Raw genomic sequence first — 19892 nt, forward strand, 5'->3', positions numbered from 1 at the left:
TTTTGCTTTTCCAAATGAAGTTGAGTACCAACCATTGTTTTGAGGTCTTTGAAAAATTTTGCTGGGATTTTGATGGACACAGTTAACCATTTTAAAGGCAAGGCCGTTAGTACCTTTGAAGGTTTGTCAGTTGCTTTATGTTCTTGTGCAGCCTGAATGGCTGGCGACCTTTGTCTGTAATACCTTATAATATCTTTCCCAGAGGAGATATTATTCCTAGGAATTCCTAGTCTACAATCCCTTCTCAGATGTCCTGTTCTACCACAATTAAAACATTTGGCATTTTGGTGTTTCCCTTACTATTGGAAATTGCTTCTCCTGCCCAAACTTCAGTACTATAGTCAAATGTCTCAACATTTATTATATATAAGATCAATTCATCTATTGGTATTGATTTGACCTTTAAAGGCCCAAGAATCTTTTTGAATTCTAAGTTGGCATTCTCAAAAGCCAAAGATTCAATTAATACATGTCTAGCTTCTCGGTCTGTTACTCCTATTTGTACAGCCTTAGTTAATCTTTGTAAAATGTCACTAAAGGATTCTCTCTGACCCTGTTTAACCCTAATATATGATTTAATTCTCTTTCCTGGTTCCTCAATTCTGTCCCAAGAATTTAATGCCTGTACCCCGCCTGAGCTTCCAGGGCGTGCTGGGAAAGCTGGACCCACAAGCCAACTGTGCTGCAGGTGTCTGGGGACCCAAAGCAACTCTGAGACACTGCTGTCGCATAGGGATCCTACCCAAATGCACCATGGGGAGCTTGGCAGTGGCTGACTGGAGCCACGGGGTACCTGAGCCCCACGTTGGGCGCTACTGTTGAATTATCGCAGGTCGAGAAATACCAGGCTAGCTACAAGATAGACCAAGTATGGGGGCTGGAGAGATGGCTCAGAGGTTAAGAACATTGCCTGCTCTTCCAAAGGTCCTGAGTTCAATTCCCAGCAACCACATGGTGGCTCACAACCATCTGTAATGGGGTCTGGTACCCTCTTCTGGCCTGCAGACATACACACAGACAGAATATTGTATACTTAATAAATAAATATTAAAAAAATAGACCAATTATATTTTTCTTTATTATAAGGGGCAAACTCATGAAACAGGAATGAGAAGTCCAAGCTCAGCTGTGTAGTGCAGGAACCACAGAGCGAGAGAGAGCAAACCCCAGGCTGCCTGGCATTTTTCTCTGGATACCTGAAAAGTCATGCCCTAACATGGTCCCACCCCTTAAAGTTCTTTGGCTGAGAGATTCCCCATCATTATACTTTCAAAGTCTCTCAACTTTTGCACTCCCCCCACATTTTTTTTAAAAATTTTTCGAGACAGGGTTTCTCTCAGCTTTGGAGCCTGTCCTGGAACTAGCTCCTGTAGACCAGGCTGTCCTCAAACTCACAGAGATCCGCCTGCCTCTGCCTCCTGAGTGCTGGGATTAAAGGCGTGCACCACCACCCCCTGGACTTTGCACTCCTATAAATAAAAAATAAGTTACATCTTTTCCTACTTAAAAAGGGAAGAGCCAGAGCACAGTTAGAGTCAGATCAAACCAGAGTCCAACTGTATAAAGCTCAGTGTCAGATTTCTGGGACTCATAATCTTCTGGACTCCAAAGGGCAAGCCACAGCACACATAATGCAACACACAGTCTCAGGCTGTCTCCACACCTGCTGCTGTCCTCGGTGGTCATCTTATGGTACTAGCATCTCCAAAATGTTGGGATCTTTACTGCAGTTGACTACACCTTCATCAGTAGCCTCCTTCGGGCTTTCTCAGGGATTTGACCTTGCTACATGATGCTTAAAGCCTTATTGTGTCTCTGTGACTCCTTCATGGCTTTAAACCCAGTTTCAGGGACTGGAGAGATGGCTCAGAGGTTATGAGCACCGGCTGCTCCACCAGAGGATCTGGGTTTGGTTTCTGGCACTTACTTGGAGGCTCACAACCATCTGTAACTGAAGTCCCAGGAGGTCTGATGGCCTCTTCTCAGCTCTATGGAAACTGAACTCACATCACGGGTACACAAAAACATCCATATACAATAGAAAACCAAAAAAAAAAATAGTACCACCTAGGAAAGTCTTACCTATAGCACAAAGCTCTCTGCACACTGACCGTGAGGAAATATTTCCCAGAACTCTGCCTCAGTGATGCTGCTGTTTGTTTGTTTGTTTGATTTAATGTGCATTGGTGTTTTTTGCCATGGGTTTTAGGTCTCCTGGAACTGGGGTTACAGACAGCTATGAACTGCCATGTGGGTGCTGGGAGTTGATCCCAGGTCCTCTGGAAGAGCAGTGAGTGCTCTTAACCGCTGAGCCACCTCTCCAGCCCCTGCTCTTCCCTTAATCACAACTGACTTCTTAGCTCTAGCTAACCAGCACCAATTATTTCAGTGAAGCAAAGGGTTTTTTTAAATTTGTTTTTATTTTATATGCATTGGTATTTTGCCTACTGGAGTTATAGACAGTTGTGAACTGCCATGTGAATGCTGGGAATTGAACCTGGGTTCTCCAGAAGAACAACCAGTGCTCCTAACCTCTGAGCCATCTCTCCACCTCCCTGAAGCAAAGGTTTTGCTTTAGTCAGTGGTTATGTTTTTTTATTTTTCAGCTCCATCTGATCAGAACCACAGATTCTTAATATATTTGATAACTCTGATGGAGCTTTTTTTCCCTAATTTTAATATTGATGATTTGGGAATTTCACATCATGAGCCCTGATCACACTTCCTAGTTCTCCAAGGCCCACCCCCTACCCTTGTGACACTACTTCCCCCCTCCAAAGAAAAAAGAAAGAAAGAAGGTCCAATTTGTGTTGTCCATATACTCACTGGAGCGTGTTCAAACTCCCTGCCCCTTAAAAAAAAGTGAGTCCTTCTCCACCCCCACTGCTGCCAGAAGCCATCAGTTGTGGAGAGCTACCTTTCAGCATCCTAAAAATATGGAATGTTGGGGCTTGAGAGATGGCTCAGAGGTTAAAAGCACTGACTGCTCTTCCAGAGGTCCTGAGTTCAAATCCCAGCAACCACATGATGGCTCACAGCCATCTATAATGAGATCTGGCGCCCTCTTCTGGCCTGCAGGCATACATGGAGGCTGAACACTGTGTATATAATAAATAAATAAATCTTAAAAAAAGTTTTTAAAAAAAATATGGAATGTTTCACAAATTCGCATGTCATGCTTGCGCAGAGGCCATGCTAATCTTCTCTATATTGGTCCAGTTTTAGTGTATGTGCTGCTGAAGCAAGCACCCCTGTTGAATGTTAAAGGAACTCTCAAAGCTCCTCCTAAACTTCACAAGGCAGGCCTCCATTGTTTGCACTGCTCTCAACATTCTCTTTTAAGTCCCCACAAAACAGCTCATCAAGCTTTGAACACTCCTTGGCTTTTCTCACCCAAAGTTCTTTCAAAACACGGTCTGGTCTATCAGCAATGTCCCACAAACCTCATACTAATTTCTGTCTTAGGGTTTCTGTTGCTGTGATAAAACACCAAAAGCAGCTTGGGGAAGGAAAGTGGTTATTTCAGTTTATAGTTCCATATCACAGTCCATTACAAAGGAAATCAGGGCAGAAGCTGAAGCAGAAGCTGTGGAGGAACACTTCTTACTGGCTTGCACCCTCTTGGATTACTCAGGGTTTTTTTTTTTCTTGTTTTATTTTTATTATTATGTATCTTAGAACCACCTACCTAGAGATGACACCACCCAGAATGCACTGGGCCCTCCCACAATAATCATCAGTTAAGAAAATAATGGCTTATCAGTTTGCCTACAGGCTGATCTTACGGAGGCATTTTCTCAGTTGAGGTTCTGACTCTCAAATGATTCTATGTCAAGTTGAAAAACAAACAAGCAAAAAACTAGCCAGTACAGTATCTGCTTTTGGTTATAAGATAGATTGGCTGAGCCTCTTCTGGTATACTGTTGCTTTTTCCTTATTCTTTAGGAAATACATATACTTTATACATATACATATACATATATATGTATATATATGTGTATATATATATATACACAAATCCTAAAATATATTTTAGGAGTTACACTAATACATAAACTGTACATTTTGTTGTTTTGGTTTCTTTATATATCCCTGGCTGCCCTGGAACTTGCAGTATAAACCAGGCTGATGTCAAACTTAAATTGCACATTTTTATTTTATGATGCTAGAGACTGAACTCAGGGCAAGAGCTGAACCACTAAACTCTATCTCCAGCCTTGTGCTTTGTGGACTGGAGGACTCAGCATTTTTACTGAGTATAATTTCATCCAAGTTAAAATAGAGTCATCCAGGTTGTGTATCAATGGTTTGTTCCTGTTTGTTTTTTGAGACAGGGTTTCTCTGTAGCTTTGGACTCTGTCCTGGAACTAGCTCTTGTAGAGCAGGCTGGCCTCGAACTCGCAGAGATCCTCCTGCCTCTGCCTCCCAAATGCTGGGGTTAAAGGTGTGTGCCACTACCACCCAGTTGATTTGTTCCTTTTTTAAAATTACTATGTAATATTGCATGGTGTGGGTGAACCACAGTTTAACCATTCATGTGTTGGAGAGCATCCACTCTGCTTTCCCTTTTTATTGATGAGAAATAAAATGGCTATTAATTCTGATAATTTATATCTTTTTGTTTTATTTATTTACAAGATCTTATCATTTGTAATTAATGGTGATCTCATTTTTTTAAGTATATGAGTGTTTTGCTTGCATGCATGTATGTGCACCACAGGCATGGAAGTCCAAAGAGGGTGTTGGATCCCCCAGGATTAGAGTTATAGACAGTTGTTTTGCTTCTTGGCCTTTTGGCTAAGATCAAGTGTAGACGGTTGTGAGCTGCCATGTGGATGCTGGGAACTGAACTTGGGTCCTCTGCAAGAGCAAGTAATCTTAACTTTTGAACCATCTCTCCAGCCCCAAATTTCTGACAGTTTTATTTTGTGCTTTATAATTTATATGCCTTTTATTTTTCATGTCTTACTGAATTGACTGGAGCCTTTAGTACAATATTGACTAGAGGTGCTAATTGTGAATATCCTTGTGTTACCTTAGAAGAAAAGTTTCATGTTTAAGTAAGATGTTTATTATAAGGTTATTGGGGTTTTAATTTAAATTTTTTATTTATTTTTGTTTCTTCAGGTCAGAGTTTCTCTGTGTAACAGCCCTGGCTGTCCTGGAATTCACTTTGTAGACTAGGGTGACTTTGAGTTTACAGAGATCCACCTGTCTCTGCCTCCCGAGTGCTGGGATTAAGGTGTGTGCTACCACCTCCCGGCTTGATCTAATTTTTAATTTGTTTATTTATTCATTGAGAATTTCATACATATATAAAGCATTTTTTTGATCATAACCACAAGTTCTCTCTCCTGTTTCTCAGGCTGAGCTCAGACCCACTGTGTATCTGAGGATAACCCTGAATTCCTAACTCCACCATGGATTATATTATCCATGCTGGGATTATAGGCGTGTCCCATTGCATGCTGTTTGTGTTGCCTGGAATCAAGCTCAGGGCTACATGCATGCTAGGCAAGTACTGTACCACCTGATCTATGTCTGCGGTTCTAAACCTAAGGAGCCAGAGAGATGGCTTAGTGGGTGAAGACGCTTTCTGGCAAGCCTGACAATCTGAGTTCAATCCCTGGAACCCATATGACCACCAAATGTGCTGTGGCACACTCATACCCTGCTACATACAATAAATAAATATAATAAATTTTTAAAAGTTAACCCTAAGGACCTGTTAGTTATATCTCAATGGTAGAGTATTGCTTAACATGTACAAGGTCCTGGGTTTAATCATTAACACAGAAACAAACAAACAAAAAACAAGTTAAAGGCATTTTCTTGAGCCCTAGGTTTTTAAAAGTGTATATAGTAGCAATGACTGTTTAAATTAATGAAATGCTCTTCTTATAATGTTAAACTGACTTTATATTCCTGGAATGCACTGAACTTGATTATTGTATGTTTTTCTTTCCTTTCTTTCTTTTTCTTTCTTTCTTTCTTTCTTTCTTTCTTTCTTTCTTTCTTTCTTTCTTTCTTTTTTTTTTTTTTGAGACCGAGTTTCTATGTGTACACTTGGCTGTCCTGGAATTCACTCTGTAGACCAGGCTAGCCTCAATGTTAGAATTCAGAATTCAGAAATCTGCCTGCCTACCTCTGCTTCCTAAGCACTGGTATTAAAGGCGTGTACCACCATGCCTGGCTTTATTTTTCTTTTCTATTTTTTTTTGTTTTTTTTATTTTTTTATTAATTAATTTATTTGTTTATAAAAATTTCCACTTCCTCCCCTCCTCCCCATACCCTCCTATTCTCCCCACTCCCTCTCCTCCCCCCCCTCCCTCCCCTCCTTCCTCTCCAGTCCTAAGAGCAGTCAGGGTTTCCTGTCCTGTGGGAAGTTCAAGTTCCTCCCCTCTCCCTCCAGGTCTAGGAAGGTGAGCATCCAAACAGACTAGGATCCCAGAAAGCTAGTACATGAAGACAAAACAAGACCCAGTGCCATTGACAATGGCTTCTCAGTCAGCCCCCATGTCAGTCACATTTAAAGACTCCGGTTTGATCACATGCTCGTTCAGTCCCAGTCCAGCTGGCCTTGAGTTTTATGCTATGATCTATAGTGAAATGACTTTTAATTTCCTATTCTTTTTTGTTTGTTTTTGTTTTTTGAGACATATGTAGCCCTAGCTGTCCTGGAACTCACTCCGTAGACCAGGCTGGCCTTAAATTTACTGAGATCCACCTTCCTCTGCCTCCTGAGTGCTGGGATTAAAGGTGTGCGCCTCCACACCCAGTGAGTTGTATTTCTTTTGATGTTCACCTGAATTCATATTTTTTCTTGCCAGTTTAGATAATCTTTAAATTTTTTTAAAGGGGCTAGAGAGATGGCTTAGGGGTTAAGAGCACTGGTTATTCTTCCAGAGAATCCAAGTTCAAATTTCAGCACCCACATGGTGGCTCAGAACTGTAACTCTAGTCCCAGGAGGTATAGCACTCTGTTCTGGTCTCCACAGACACTACATAAATATGGTATACATACATTCATGCATGCAAAACACCTATACATGTAAATAAAAATAAAGATTAAAAATGTTTTTAAATGTATGTTTTTGTGTGTGCGTGTGATGCTGAGGGAGGGGTATACAATGTGCTGTGATATATGTATGGAGGTCAGAAGACAACTTGTGAAGTCATTTTTCTTTTTCTACCTTTATGTGGTTTTAGGGATCAAACTTAGGCTGTCAGGCTGGGCAACAAGTGCCTTTATCCACTGAGCCCTGAAGTCATCCCCTTTTGACAGTGTTCCTTATTTATTATGTCTCATGTAGTCCAGGCTGGGCTTGAACTTGCTATATAATTGAGGTTGATTTTGAACTTCTGATCTTCCTGCCTCTTCCTCCCAAGTACTGAGATTGCTGTCATGTACCCTGGTTAATTAGATTTATTTGTTTGTCATTGCCCCTCCCCCATTTTTTCTTTTTTTTTTTTTTTTTTTTTTTTGTAAGACAGAGTCTCTTTTATGTAGTGGCTCTGGTTGTCCTGGAACTTATTATGTAGACCTGTAGACCAGGATGGCCTTGAACTCACAGTGATACCAGTCTCTACCTCACAAATGCTGGGATTAAAGCCATGGGCCACTGTCCTGGCTAATTGAATTTTTTTAATTTTAATTTTCTTTTTTTTTTTTTTTTGTTGTTGTTGTTTTGGTTTGGTTTCTTTGTTTCTTTGTTTTGTTTTGAGTTTGTTTTTTGAGACAGATTCTCTGTGTCATAGGCCTGACTGTTCTGGAACTCACTCTGTAAACCAAGCTGGCCTCGAACTCACAAGCTGGCCTCCTGGCTCTGCCTCCTGAGTGCTGGAATTAAAGGTGTGTGCCACCACCACCCAGAAAATTCTTTATCTTTTTGAGATACATACAGATTGATATAAAACTATTTATGTTAACGGCATGACAGCTTTACACACTTACTTATTTATTGTTATCATTATATGTGTGGTGTGAGACAGGGTGCACACCACAGCATGTAGAGGTGGGAGGACAACATGTTTTTCAGACAGGGTCACTCTGTGTAGCGCTGAAGCAATGTCTCTCTTCTCCCGGCTTAGTTCTTTCAGTGGTGACTGCATGGTAGTGTGTACTGTTCTCCAGACATGATGTCCAGTTAGAAGCACTGCCAGTTTGCACTTGCATCACTGGCCTCTTGCCTGTCTTGGGAGGGCGTTTTTTCATATAGCCTTTACATGGTCTTTCTATCATTTCTTCTCAGTATCATTGAAAGTTAATTATCTTTCTCATCAGAGTTCTTAAAGGAGTGTTCCTTCCTGTCAGGGGCCTGTTTACTTAACAGGTGTGTTTGACTTCAGGTGATCATGTTTTTGAAGAAGAAGGAGAAGTTTATCAGCCTGATGCTGAAGCACATAGGCACCTCAGCTCTCATGGACCTGCTGCTGCGCCTGGTCAGCTGTGTGGAACCAGTTGGTCTCCGGCAAGAGGTCCTACATGTGAGTGTCAGGGACTGTGTGTGAATGTGTGGGAACCCCATCTCATTCTCCATGGGAAGGCGCACCAGGCCAGGCCACTTGTGTCGGGGAGCATCAGATGCGCGTCCCCAAGCTCTTCACTCAGTCTCTCAACATGGCCTGTTTATCTGTACTCTTGTCCTGCTCTAGCCCATTCAGAGGCAAAGAGCATTGGTGCCTTCTTCCAAAACATGGCCCCTTGCTCCCTCCTGCCCTTTACCTCACCCAGGCACCTACACAGGCCTTAGAGGTGTGGGCTCCAGACTCAGGTCTACTGCGAGGAAAGTACAAGCTGACTGGACTAGCTCAGGCTGGGGTGTGTCTCTTAATATGGAGTGTGGATGCTGCTGGGAAATACACTGTGGTAGTTAGTTCCTGAGAAAAGCAGGTACCCAGCCTGCAGTGTGAGCTTCTGCCTGCTGTGGGCAAGCCAAGCAATTGAACCTTTGTCCGTTTTCTCACTCTGAGAATCAAGTGTCACTTAGATGGCCCTTCTCACCCCTTCTCACTGAGCATGGTGCTACAAGACAGTAATCCCAGCAACTGAGAGGCAGAGGTAGAATTGTGAGTTTCAGGCTACTAAGGGCTACCTGCCTCTACTCCTCCCAGTCCCTTCCCCCACCTCCCCTCTCCCAGATCAACTCCTCCTCTTCTTTCCTTTAAAAAAACAGGACTACGGTGGCACATGCCTTTAATCCCAGCACTTGGGAGGCAGAGGCAGGCAGATCTCTTGTGAGTATGAGGTCAGCCTGGTCTACAGAGCTAGTTCCAAGACAGCGAGGGCTGCTACAATGGATGCCTGTGAACAGAAGGTCCAAGAATCCAGTAACTGTGCAATCCATGTCTCAGCTGGTCTTCAGTATATGCTGGAATCCTGAAGAAGTGGGCTCTAATGCTAGAGAAGGAATGGACTTGGTAGGGAGGTGAGAACAAGCAGGCAAACAGAGAGAGCTTCTTTCTTTCATGTCCTTTATGTAGACTGCCAGCAGTAGGTGTGGCCCAACATTAGAGGTGGGTCTTCCCATCTCAGAAGCTTTGGATTAAAGGTGTGTCTTCCCAACTCAGATACATACAGACTAGAAGTGAATCTTCCCACTTCAAACTAAGCAAAATATCTTCACGGGTGTGCCCCAGTTTTCGGTTTTAGTTAATGCCAGATATAATCAAGTTGACAACCAAGACTAACCATCACAAACCCTATGACCAAGGCAATTTTTTTCTTTTCTTTCTTTTTTGTTTGTTTTTATTTATTGAAGTTTGTTTATCTGTGTGTAGTCCTGGATATCCTAGAACTTGCTCTGTAAACCAGACAGGGATCCACCTGTCTCTGCCTCTGGAGTGCTAGGATTAAGGGCATGCACCACCACACCTGGTGTGACCAAGACAATTTAAAAGAAAGTATTTAATTTGACTTATGGTTCTAGAGGGTTAGAGTCCATGATGGTGGAGCAAAGAATGGTGGCAGAAACAGCCAGAGCTCACATCTTGAACCATCAGTAGACAGCAGTGAGAGGGCACACTGGGGATGGCAAAAATCTTTTGAAATCTCAAGCCCACTCCCAATAACACACCTCCTCCAACAAGGCCACACCTCCTAATCCTTTCCAAACAGTTCCATCAACTGGGGACCAAGTATTCAAACATAAGATCCTATGGAGGCCATTCTCTTTCAAACTACCACAGAGGACTTCACAGCCTTTTGCCTTTCACCTTTCACTGTGCTCCTCATTCACACTGTAAAGCATCCCTGTTGGGGCATTTCATCTCTGCATGAGGAATCTGAAGTGCAGGGTACAAAGTGCACTAGTAGAACCTACCTGCCAGCTCTGCTGTGGCCTGGCATCACTTTGCTGGGTCTCCATTGCCCTTGACCTTGAAAAGTGTTGACTTCAGCCTTCACAGTGCTCCTACTGCCACACCACAGCCCTTCTGCCTTCCAGATCCTAGGAAGGCCCTCATGCCACAGGGGGCTGAAATTTGTCTCATTTTACATCAGGTTGGCCTCTGGACTCCATTCTGTTCATGGTGTACTTTAGGTTGCAGAAATGATGTATCCTGTGCTATTAAGACAGATGGTCAGTGGCCTGCCCATTTAAACTCTTTGAGCCATTCCCAGGGCTCATTGCATCATTTTGGTTCTTCCTGGGTCTAGATAGGCATGTCAGAGTATCCAGAAGACGGGGACATATGAGTTTCTGCTATACCAAAGGACTTTCTTCCATTTAGTTAGATATGAGCAGATACTGAACTGGACTTATTTTCTCTCTTTTTAGTGGCTTAATGAGGAGAAGATCATCCAGAGACTTGTGGAATTGATCCATCCTCATCAGGATGAAGATGTGAGTGTGGTGCTCACAAAGCCCACCTTCTTTCACGAGAAGTCCCGCTCCTGTGCTGTGGGGAGGGGCAAGGCACTTCTCTCCTTTGAAGAGGACCGTTAGATACTTTCTTTCTCTAATGTCTAGGCAATTTTGTTCTTACTGAAAATTAATACAGGCCAGGCATTGTAGTGCACGCCTTTAGTCCCAACTCCTGGGAGGCAGAGGTAAGTGAATCTCTGTGAGTTCAAGGCCTGCCTGGTCTACATAGTGAGTTCTAGGACAGCCAGGGCTACATAGTGAGAACTTGCCTCCAAAACAGTTAAAAAAATATCTATGTATCTATCATACACATGCATATGTGTGTGTACATGTATATATCTACACACTTATATATGCACTTATTACTTCATAAATGTGTATAATGAAACAGTTCTTTTGTTTGTTTGGTTGGTTGGTTTTTCGAGACAGGGGTTCTCTGTGGCTTTGGAGCCTGTCCTGGAACTAGCTCTTGTAGACCAGACTGGCCTCAAACTCCCAGAGATCTGCCTGCCTCTGCCTCCCAAGTGCTGGGATTAAAGGCGTGCGCCACCACCACCCGGCTATGAAACAGTTCTAACAGGGTTGTATTAGTTAACCGTGGCTAAATGACAAGTCACCCTGTAGCTGAGTTGTCTGTAACAAGTACCTTTTATCTCTGTCAGTATTGGTTTCTCTGGTCAGGGATCTGGCCATGGTTTGTTGGTTCCTCTGCTCAGGGTCTCTCACAAGGTCTCAGTCATTTCAGGACCCTACTGAAGAATATCCACTTTCATAGTCACGTGACTTAACAGCATTCAGTTCCTCAGAGGCTGCTAATCCAGGTAACCCCTCAGCTGTGTGTGAGGTGGGTTTCAGAGTGGACAGTAGGGCTGACACTAAGGTAGCTGACTTTGAGGAGTGATTTGGACTCATACCAGACTTTATAAATTTAGCTCGGAAATGATGGCCTTCCCTCTAATGCAGTGGTTCTTAACCTTCCTAATGCTATGGCACTTTGATACAGTTCCTCATGCTGTGGTGACCCACAACCATAAAATTATTTTTTTTGCCACTTCATAAACTTCAAAAACTGAAATTTTGCTACAATTGTTATGGATTGTAATGTGATTCTGATATGCAGAATATGTGATCCCCCAAGGGGTCATGACCCACAGGTGGAGAACCACTGCTCTAATGAATTCTGCCCGTTAGACTTGAACATCTAGGTCTAGCCTATATTCAAGGACGTGGACTTATAAGGGCATGAATACCAGGAAGGGTTAATTAGGGCCCTTTTTGGAAGCTTCCCTAGAAGCATATAATGTAATCATAGAAAGAAAAGCCAACTTCCACTCATTATCTCCTACTAAACTTTTACTGTACAAGACTGTTTTCTGATGCATGTGAGGAGTAAGGTCTCCATCCAGACATCCTAGAATTCAGTTCACCTCTGACCCTTGTTATGTAGTAGCAGATGGCACAGGTCTCAGGACTTAGTTACCAAGACTGTCCCACCTGCTGCTGCCTTACATCTGTGCTTCTGACTGGCCAGATAGACATTGGATTCTCTATACACTCCTCCTTAGATACAAATAATTTGTTGCTTTTACTGGTTTATTATGATACATATGAGTATGAAGAGGTGCATAGTGTAATGTGTGGAAGAATGGGTGTGGAGCTTCCCTTCTTTTCCAGGTATGCTGCCCTAAAGCTCTGGAAAAAAAAGAAGCAGACTCTCCCAGGAGGAGTAGAAGATTGGAAATAATCAAACTGAGGGCTGAAATCAACAAAATAGAAACACAGAAAACAATCCAAAAAATCAACGAAACAAAAAGTTGGTTCTTGGAGAAAATCAACAAGATTGACAAACCCCTAGCCAAACTAATCAAACGGCAGAGAGAGAACACTCAAATTAATAAGATCAGAAATGAAAAGGGGGACATAACAACAGACACAGTGGAAATTCAGAGAATCATTAGATCTTACTACGAGAGTTTATATGCCACAAAGTTGGAAAATGTACAAGAAATGGATTGGTTTTTAGATAAATACCATTTACCAAAGTTAAATCAAGAGCAAGTGAACAATCTAAATAGACCTGTTAGTCGCGAAGAATTAGAAGCTGTTATCAAAAACCTCCCCACCAAAAAAAGCCCAGGTCCAGATGGTTTCAATGCAGAATTCTACCAGAACTTCCAGGAAGAGCTAATACCTATACTCCTTAATGTATTTCACAATATAGAAACAGAAGAATCATTGCCAAACTCTTTTTATGAAGCTACAGTTACCCTGATACCAAAACCACACAAAGACACAACCAAGAAAGAGAATTACAGACCAATCTCACTCATGAACATTGACGCCAAAATACTCAATAAAATACTGACAAACCGAATCCAAGAATACATTAGAAAAATTATCCATTATGATCAAGTGGGCTTCATCCCAGAGATGCAGGGCTGGTTCAACATACGCAAATCTATCAATGTAATCCCTCATATAAATAAATTGAAAGAAAAAAAACCATATGATCATTTCATTGGATGCTGAAAAAGCATTTGACAAAATTCAACACCCCTTTATGATAAAGGTGTTGGAGAGATTGGGTATACGAGGATCATACCTAAATATAATAAATGCATAGGCATTTCTGATAATAGATTTGGTTGAGGCAAACCCAGTAAGACCTGTCTGTTCAGTTTCTTCTTGGACTGTGTGAAACATTACCCAATCCAGGTCATGGAGCAGGAGCTCTCTAGGATGTTGAGGGTATTATAATCTACTATCAGAGTAGACCATGAGCCAGGAACTGTGGACAAAGAGCAAAAAAATATATGTTAACATATCGCAGATGTCTTGAGCCATCTTTGTCCTCCCTACAGTAATCACTGGTGAGAGCTTGAGTCATATTCTTATAAGGGCTTTGCTATGCAGTGTAAATATTTGTACACACATACACTGTCTTCAGCCAATACTTGACAAGTCTTCACTGCTGCCTGACCATTCTGTTTTGGCTGCTGTCTGCCCATTGAGCCTACCAAACAGCTGGGAGGAAAAAATGTTGAAGTGTAGAAGTTTTCTTGTGTTAGTGTCCCAAAAGGTAGAGCCTACCAGTGGTGTGAGTGTTGTAGGGTGACTGGCCTAACCCTGGTCCTAAAGGTAAGCTTAAGGCCACAGAACCAGCCTGCTTGCTTTCATTTTCCTTGAAAGCCTTGCAAGTAGCTTTAAAAAAAAATCTCAGTTTTTTTTTTTTTACTGTGTGTGTATGATATTGTAAAGATCAAGCTGTTTCTTTCTAGATTACTCTCATCTCCGTCCACAAGTGTTCTTAGCAAGCACATGTTCTAGTTGGGATTGTGGGGTCAGAACTGATGTTCTCTAGGAATGTTGAGTTCTCTATTTTTTTCTCAAGTGGCTTATCCTGCCCATGGGACTAATTGTAAATAATAGTAACTACCTAATATTAACTTTAAAATATAAAATAACATGGTTACATATTCAATAATTTTAGAATGTGAATCAAAGGTATAGAATAGCTACAAAGGCATATAACATACTTTGCTATCTTGGGCCCCATTTTTAATTCCTGGGAATGAATTCAGTATATCTTTAAAAAAAATATAACTGGATCCACATCTTGATAATGAACAAAGCAGACACACACTACTTTCAAATGAGCCATTTCAGAAATCTTTATAGGAAACTGGCTCATAAAAAGTCTATATATGGGGCTGGAAAGATGGCTCAGAGGTTAAAGGCATTGGCTGTTCTTCCAGAGGTCCTGAGTATAGTTCCCAGCAAACACATGGTGGTTTACAACCATCTGTAAGGAGATCTGGTGCCCTCTTCTGGCCTGCAGGCAAACATATGTGCAGGCAGAACACTGTATACATAATATATAAATCTTTTTTAAAAAGTCCAAATATATTATCTGGGTTTTCTTGACTGATGACTGTCTTTTGCTGAGGGGAACCTGTTTCCCTTGTCTTTTCAGAGGCAGTCAAATGCTTCTCAGGCACTCTGTGACATCATCAGACTGGGCAGAGACCAGGGCAGTCAGCTGCAGGAGGCTGTGGAGCCAGACCCCCTCCTCATAACATTGGAGTCGTGAGTGATAGTGGGCCATGGAATGGTGGGTTTCCCTGAATCATAGGCATGGTTTGGAACTTGTTTTGAACACAAGAGATGTTGCTGCCATCTGTAATTCAGAATCTCAGGTTCAGAGCCCAGAAAGGGATACCACTAGAAGCCTTGGTGGTTCAGACAGTTGGGGCCAATGGGGTTATGTATTATGCAAGCTTTGAGTACCTGGCTTTGAACCTGAACAAAGTAAAAATGAGGCCACACCTGTCCTATGGTGCTGTGGTGTCCTCTGGAGAAGAGAGTGTCTTTGAATTATGTCTGTGTGTCTGCTCTGCCAGGCAGTGACCTCTGTATGTGCCCTACAGGCAGGACTGTGTGGAGCAGCTTCTGAAGAACATGTTTGATGGAGATCAGATGGAGAGCTGCCTGGTCAGTGGGATGCAGGTGCTGCTTGCCTTACTGGAGCCAAGGCGTGTTGGGTGAGCATACATTAAACATCCTTGAAAAGCAGTATACATTGCCCCTGTGCCACAGGATATGGGTATCTAGGAGGGACCAGAAAATGCTCTATTTTTAATTAAGTTTTGGTTATACAAGTTATAATATAGGTAGACATCCTGATTGAAAGGTCTCCTTTGCAGGCTGTAGCTAGGTCCTCTTTGATCCTCATTAGCAGGCATAGTTTCACCCTAGCCTGATGGCACTCAACTGTTGTCAGTTTGCAATATGTTTATAGATGCATATGGAATATGTGTTGTTTTCTCTAGGAATGCTCTGGCCATTATCCACAATGTATGGGTGTGTATGCATGTATATCTCCTGCAGGGCTACCATGTAGCTGCTTGCTATTTACATGTCTATCTCACATGGTAGAGAAGGAAGGATGCTGTCTTATCTGTTGTCCACAGGTGCTAATTTCTCTGCTAAGTGTTCAGTAAGACAGTTTGTTTTGGGGCTGTCCTTCACTCCCCCCTCCCCCCAGACAGGGTTTCTCTGTAGCTTTGGAGTCTTTTCTGGAACTCATTCTGTGTAGACCAGGCTGGCCTCGAACTCACAGAGTTCCACTTGTCTCTCTTTTCTGAATGCTGGGATTAAAGGCATACACCACTACTGCCCAGCTACTTCTTTTTTTAGATGTATTTATTTTTTTAATTAATTAATTTATTTATAAAAAATTTCCACATCCTCCCCACCTCCCTTTCCCCTCCTTTAGATGTATTTATTTTTATGTATATGAATGTTTGCCTGCATGTATGTATGTGCACCAAATGGGTGCAGTGCCTGTGGAAGCCAGAAGAGGGCAACATTTTCCTAGAACCCAAGTTACAGATGATTATGAGCTGCCATATATGCATTAGAAACCAATCCCAAATTCTCTGCAAGAGCAATAAGTGCTCTTAACCACTGCACCATTTCTCCAGCCCCTATACTTCACCACTTTTTCATCCATCAGGTGCTATTGGAATACCTAGCATGGAGTCCTAAGAGACAAAGACAACCAAAACATAGCCTCCTTTCCTACAATGTTCCTCTCTGTCCCAGGAGATCATTATGGGGACAGGTTCAGTATGGAAAATGCATGATCCTTTAAAAAAAAAAGTCCATATAGGCCTGGAAGATAGAGACGTGCTATGCTGGTCAGGGAGGTTTCCTCTGAGAGGCCCCATTTAGTCAAAGATAATTTCTGATAAGAAGAGGATCCCATTTTAAGCAGAAGCATAGTTACTGATATATGGATTGAAAGGTGCAAAGCTGGAAAGTCACCACACTGGTTATCCTCAGTATTGCTCTTGGAAGCCTTCTGAGGCAAAATACCATTTCCTAAGACAGGAGAAAACAGGAGACATAGTTGGTGTGAAAGGTTGAATTTGTTTGGGAATGCAAGTGATTGAGAACTTTCTAGGACCCCAAATATAAATTCTAGAAAGTGAAACTTTCTTTGGGGCCCAGGCTGGCCCTGAGATCCCATCAGGATAGATGCAGCCACAGCCATTTAAACAAAGATGATCTGATTTTACCTTATGAGCCACAGAGGAGACAAGATGTGGAGAGTCAGTAGCAGTTTCTTGGCTAAGAAGTCCCCTGGAAGGCATAATGGAGGAGAATTCTTGATATTGCTAAGCACTGACCCCTCCACTCAGTCTTTTCAATGGGCCTACAAGCTCCATCAGGTAGATGAAGGTTCTCTGCAGCCAGCAAACCATCCCCAGGATGTTTCTGAACTGTTCTATTACATGTTGGGGGTGATGTTCCAACTTTCCCTCAAGGCAGTTGTCATGTTTCCCCATGCTGGGGAGTACTTCATTATCTCTGGTACTGATAGCCTTGTGCTTTTAAACACACACATACACAAGAAAATACAAGAAATTTGGTAAATCTCTTTCCAAAACTGGTGTGGGAGAATTGTCTGTAGTCTGTCAATCATGATTTAAATAAATGCTGATTGGCCAGGCAAGAGGTGTAGGTGGGAAAACCAGACAGGAAGTGGAAATGATGCAAGGAGAGCAGGAGAATTCTGGGGAGGAGGAAGTTGATTCCTTCCACTCCTGCCCAGAACACCGTGGAAGCTGCCCCACTGAAAAAGGTACTGAGCCACATGGCTAAAATAGATCAGAAAAATGGGTTAATCAAGATGTAAGAGTTAGCTAATAAGTAGCCTGACCTAATGGGCCAATCTGTGTGTGATTTTTCTCTGGGACTAAACAGCTGGGGGGCCGGGCAGGACAAAAACCCCAACAAGCAGGCCCTTCTCATGTTACACAAAACTACCTCAATACTTTAATATTGGTGTATTGCCTAAAAATAACTAGTCATTTTCTCTACTTATATAACTAGATGATGATGATGATGATGATGATGATTACAAATCCAGCAAGCCTAGACTACTTCTGAAAGCCAAACTCAGCCCTGCATGTGATGGAGGGAACAATGTGAAATTTAGAAAAACAGAAATAGGACCAGGCATGGTGGCCCAATGCCTTTAATTGCAGCACTAGTTAGGCAAGAGAGGTGGGTTTCAGGCCAACCAAGGGATCCTATTTCAACTCTTTTTTTTTTTTTTTTTTAAAGAGGAAAGGAACCCATCGAATAAACCAACATGGGCTCATAGGGGCTCACAGAGACAGAACTGACAACCAGGGAGCCTGCATGGGACTGACCTAGGTCCTCTGCATATATGTGACAGTTTTGTGTAGCTTAGTTTTCTTGTGGGACTCCTAACAATGGGAGCAGTCTTTCTCTTGGTTTTTTGAGACACAGGGTTTCTCTGTAACTTTGGAGCCTGTCCTGGAACTTGCTCTGTAGACCAGGCTGGCCTCAAACTCACAAAAATTTGCCTGTCTCTGCCTCCCAAGTGCTGGAATTAAAGGCATGTACCACCACCACCTGACTTTTAATCATTTCTTAGTGATTTATTTATTCTTATTTTATGTGCATTGGTATTTTGCCTGCAAGTATGTCTGTGTGAGGGTGTCAGATCCCCTGGAACTGGAGTTACAGACAGTTGTGAACTGCTACGTAGGTGCTGGGAATTGAACAGGCTCTTAACTTCTGAACCATCTCTCCAGCCCTGTCTCTGGAGGAAATGAAATGGAGGAGGGGTGAATGGGAGAGGTAGGGGGAGAGGGACTGGGAGAATGGGGAGTGCACAAGGCATGGTGCAAATACCAAGACTGCCTGCTGTCTTTATCCACAGAACAGAAGGCTTGGTGGACTCCTTTTCTCAGGGACTGGAAAAGTCATACTCTGTCAACAGCAGCATCCTGCGTGGCATCGAGCCATGGCTAAAGAACTTCCATCAGCTCCTGCTCCACCCGCCAAAGGTAAATGGCCGGAGAGATTATTAGGGATCTTGAGAGACATATGATGATATAATATACAGGATAAGGCAGAGTATGGAGTTAAGTGTGCTTTGACCTACCCTTTGAGATACTGACTGGAGAACCAACCTCTGAGCAGATGTTAAGATATGCTGCTAGTGGGCTAGAGAGATGGCTCAGCGGTTAAGAGCATTGCCTGCTCTTCCAAAGGTCCTGAGTTCAATTCCCAGCAGCTACATGGTAGTTCTGGTGTCCTCTTCTGGCCTGCAGGCATACACACAGACAGAATATTGTATACATAATAAATAAATATTTAAAAAAAAAGATATACTACTAGTTAGGAATACCCATGTCGCTCTACTAGGAGAGGCCTGGGGGCAGGACATTTGCAGACTCCACAGGTAACTAAGCATCAGGTTAACTAGTCTCTGGGTCAGAGCACTCCTAGCCAAGGGTGGCTCAGCTCCTGGAGGCCAAGATCCCAGAGAAGCTCTTTGTTGAGTCAACAGCTCAGGGTAGTTATTGGGTTAGGCTGAAGAGGGTGACCTTCACAAAGGTCCTCAACTGCCTCCTGCCCACCAGGTCTTCTCTGGCACTCTGACTCCACAATTATAGTCCTTTCCCATACACAGTTCTTCCTAGTACACCTACCTTACTTACTGCTTGTTTTTTGTTTTGTCTCCCCCACTAATAAGGAAGGATTTATAGAGGCAAGAACTGTTTTATCAGCCTTAAACATTCAGTTTGTGGAAAAGTGGACACAGATGGATCAGAAAATTCCCGAATCCAATCTAATGAAGCAAGCTTGGGCCAGTGAGATGGCTAATTGGGTAAAATGCTTTCTATGCAAGCCTCATGACCTGAGTTTGATTCCTGGGTTATATAAAGGTGAAAGGAAAGAATCAACTCCACAAAGTTGCCCTCTGACCTTCATACATGTATTGTGACACATACAGTACACACATAAGCATATACAATAAATATACACACATGAACCTTTTTTTTTTAAACTGGGAAAAAGCTATTTCACTAATGAGGCAAGCTCTTAGCTCAGAATCCTTTAAAGAATTCTATGGGATACAGAGCCAGGGCTTCAGCCCACAGTTGGGTCTTGCTACTTGCCTTCAGATTGCTACTACCAGCTTC

At 42.5% G+C, this 19892-nt stretch overlaps 1 protein-coding gene and 1 non-coding gene across 13 annotated transcripts in view; one reads left to right on the top strand and one right to left on the bottom strand.

The window, feature by feature from the left end:
- Ppp6r2 (protein phosphatase 6 regulatory subunit 2) overlaps positions 1-19892 on the top strand; it is a 108259-nt gene that overhangs the window by 64149 nt on the left and 24218 nt on the right. For 11 of the 12 annotated variants that reach the window (XM_087899175.1, XM_087899172.1, XM_087899176.1 and 8 more), the window contains 5 exons: positions 8351-8488; positions 10780-10845; positions 14840-14952; positions 15294-15407; positions 18623-18749. In XM_087899175.1, the coding sequence (XP_087755301.1) occupies positions 8351-8488; positions 10780-10845; positions 14840-14952; positions 15294-15407; positions 18623-18749 (558 nt within the window). The remainder of the gene's footprint in view (positions 1-8350; positions 8489-10779; positions 10846-14839; positions 14953-15293; positions 15408-18622; positions 18750-19892) is intronic. The other variant, XM_087899177.1, reaches the window with a different exon arrangement.
- Positions 3143-3249, bottom strand: LOC125407522 (U6 spliceosomal RNA). The gene has a single exon (XR_007234245.1). It is a non-coding gene; the product is annotated as a U6 spliceosomal RNA (small nuclear RNA).

Source organism: Myodes glareolus, chromosome 19, assembly GCF_982192425.1.
Source record: "Myodes glareolus chromosome 19, mMyoGla1.1, whole genome shotgun sequence".
Taxonomy (NCBI): domain Eukaryota; kingdom Metazoa; phylum Chordata; class Mammalia; order Rodentia; family Cricetidae; genus Myodes; species Myodes glareolus.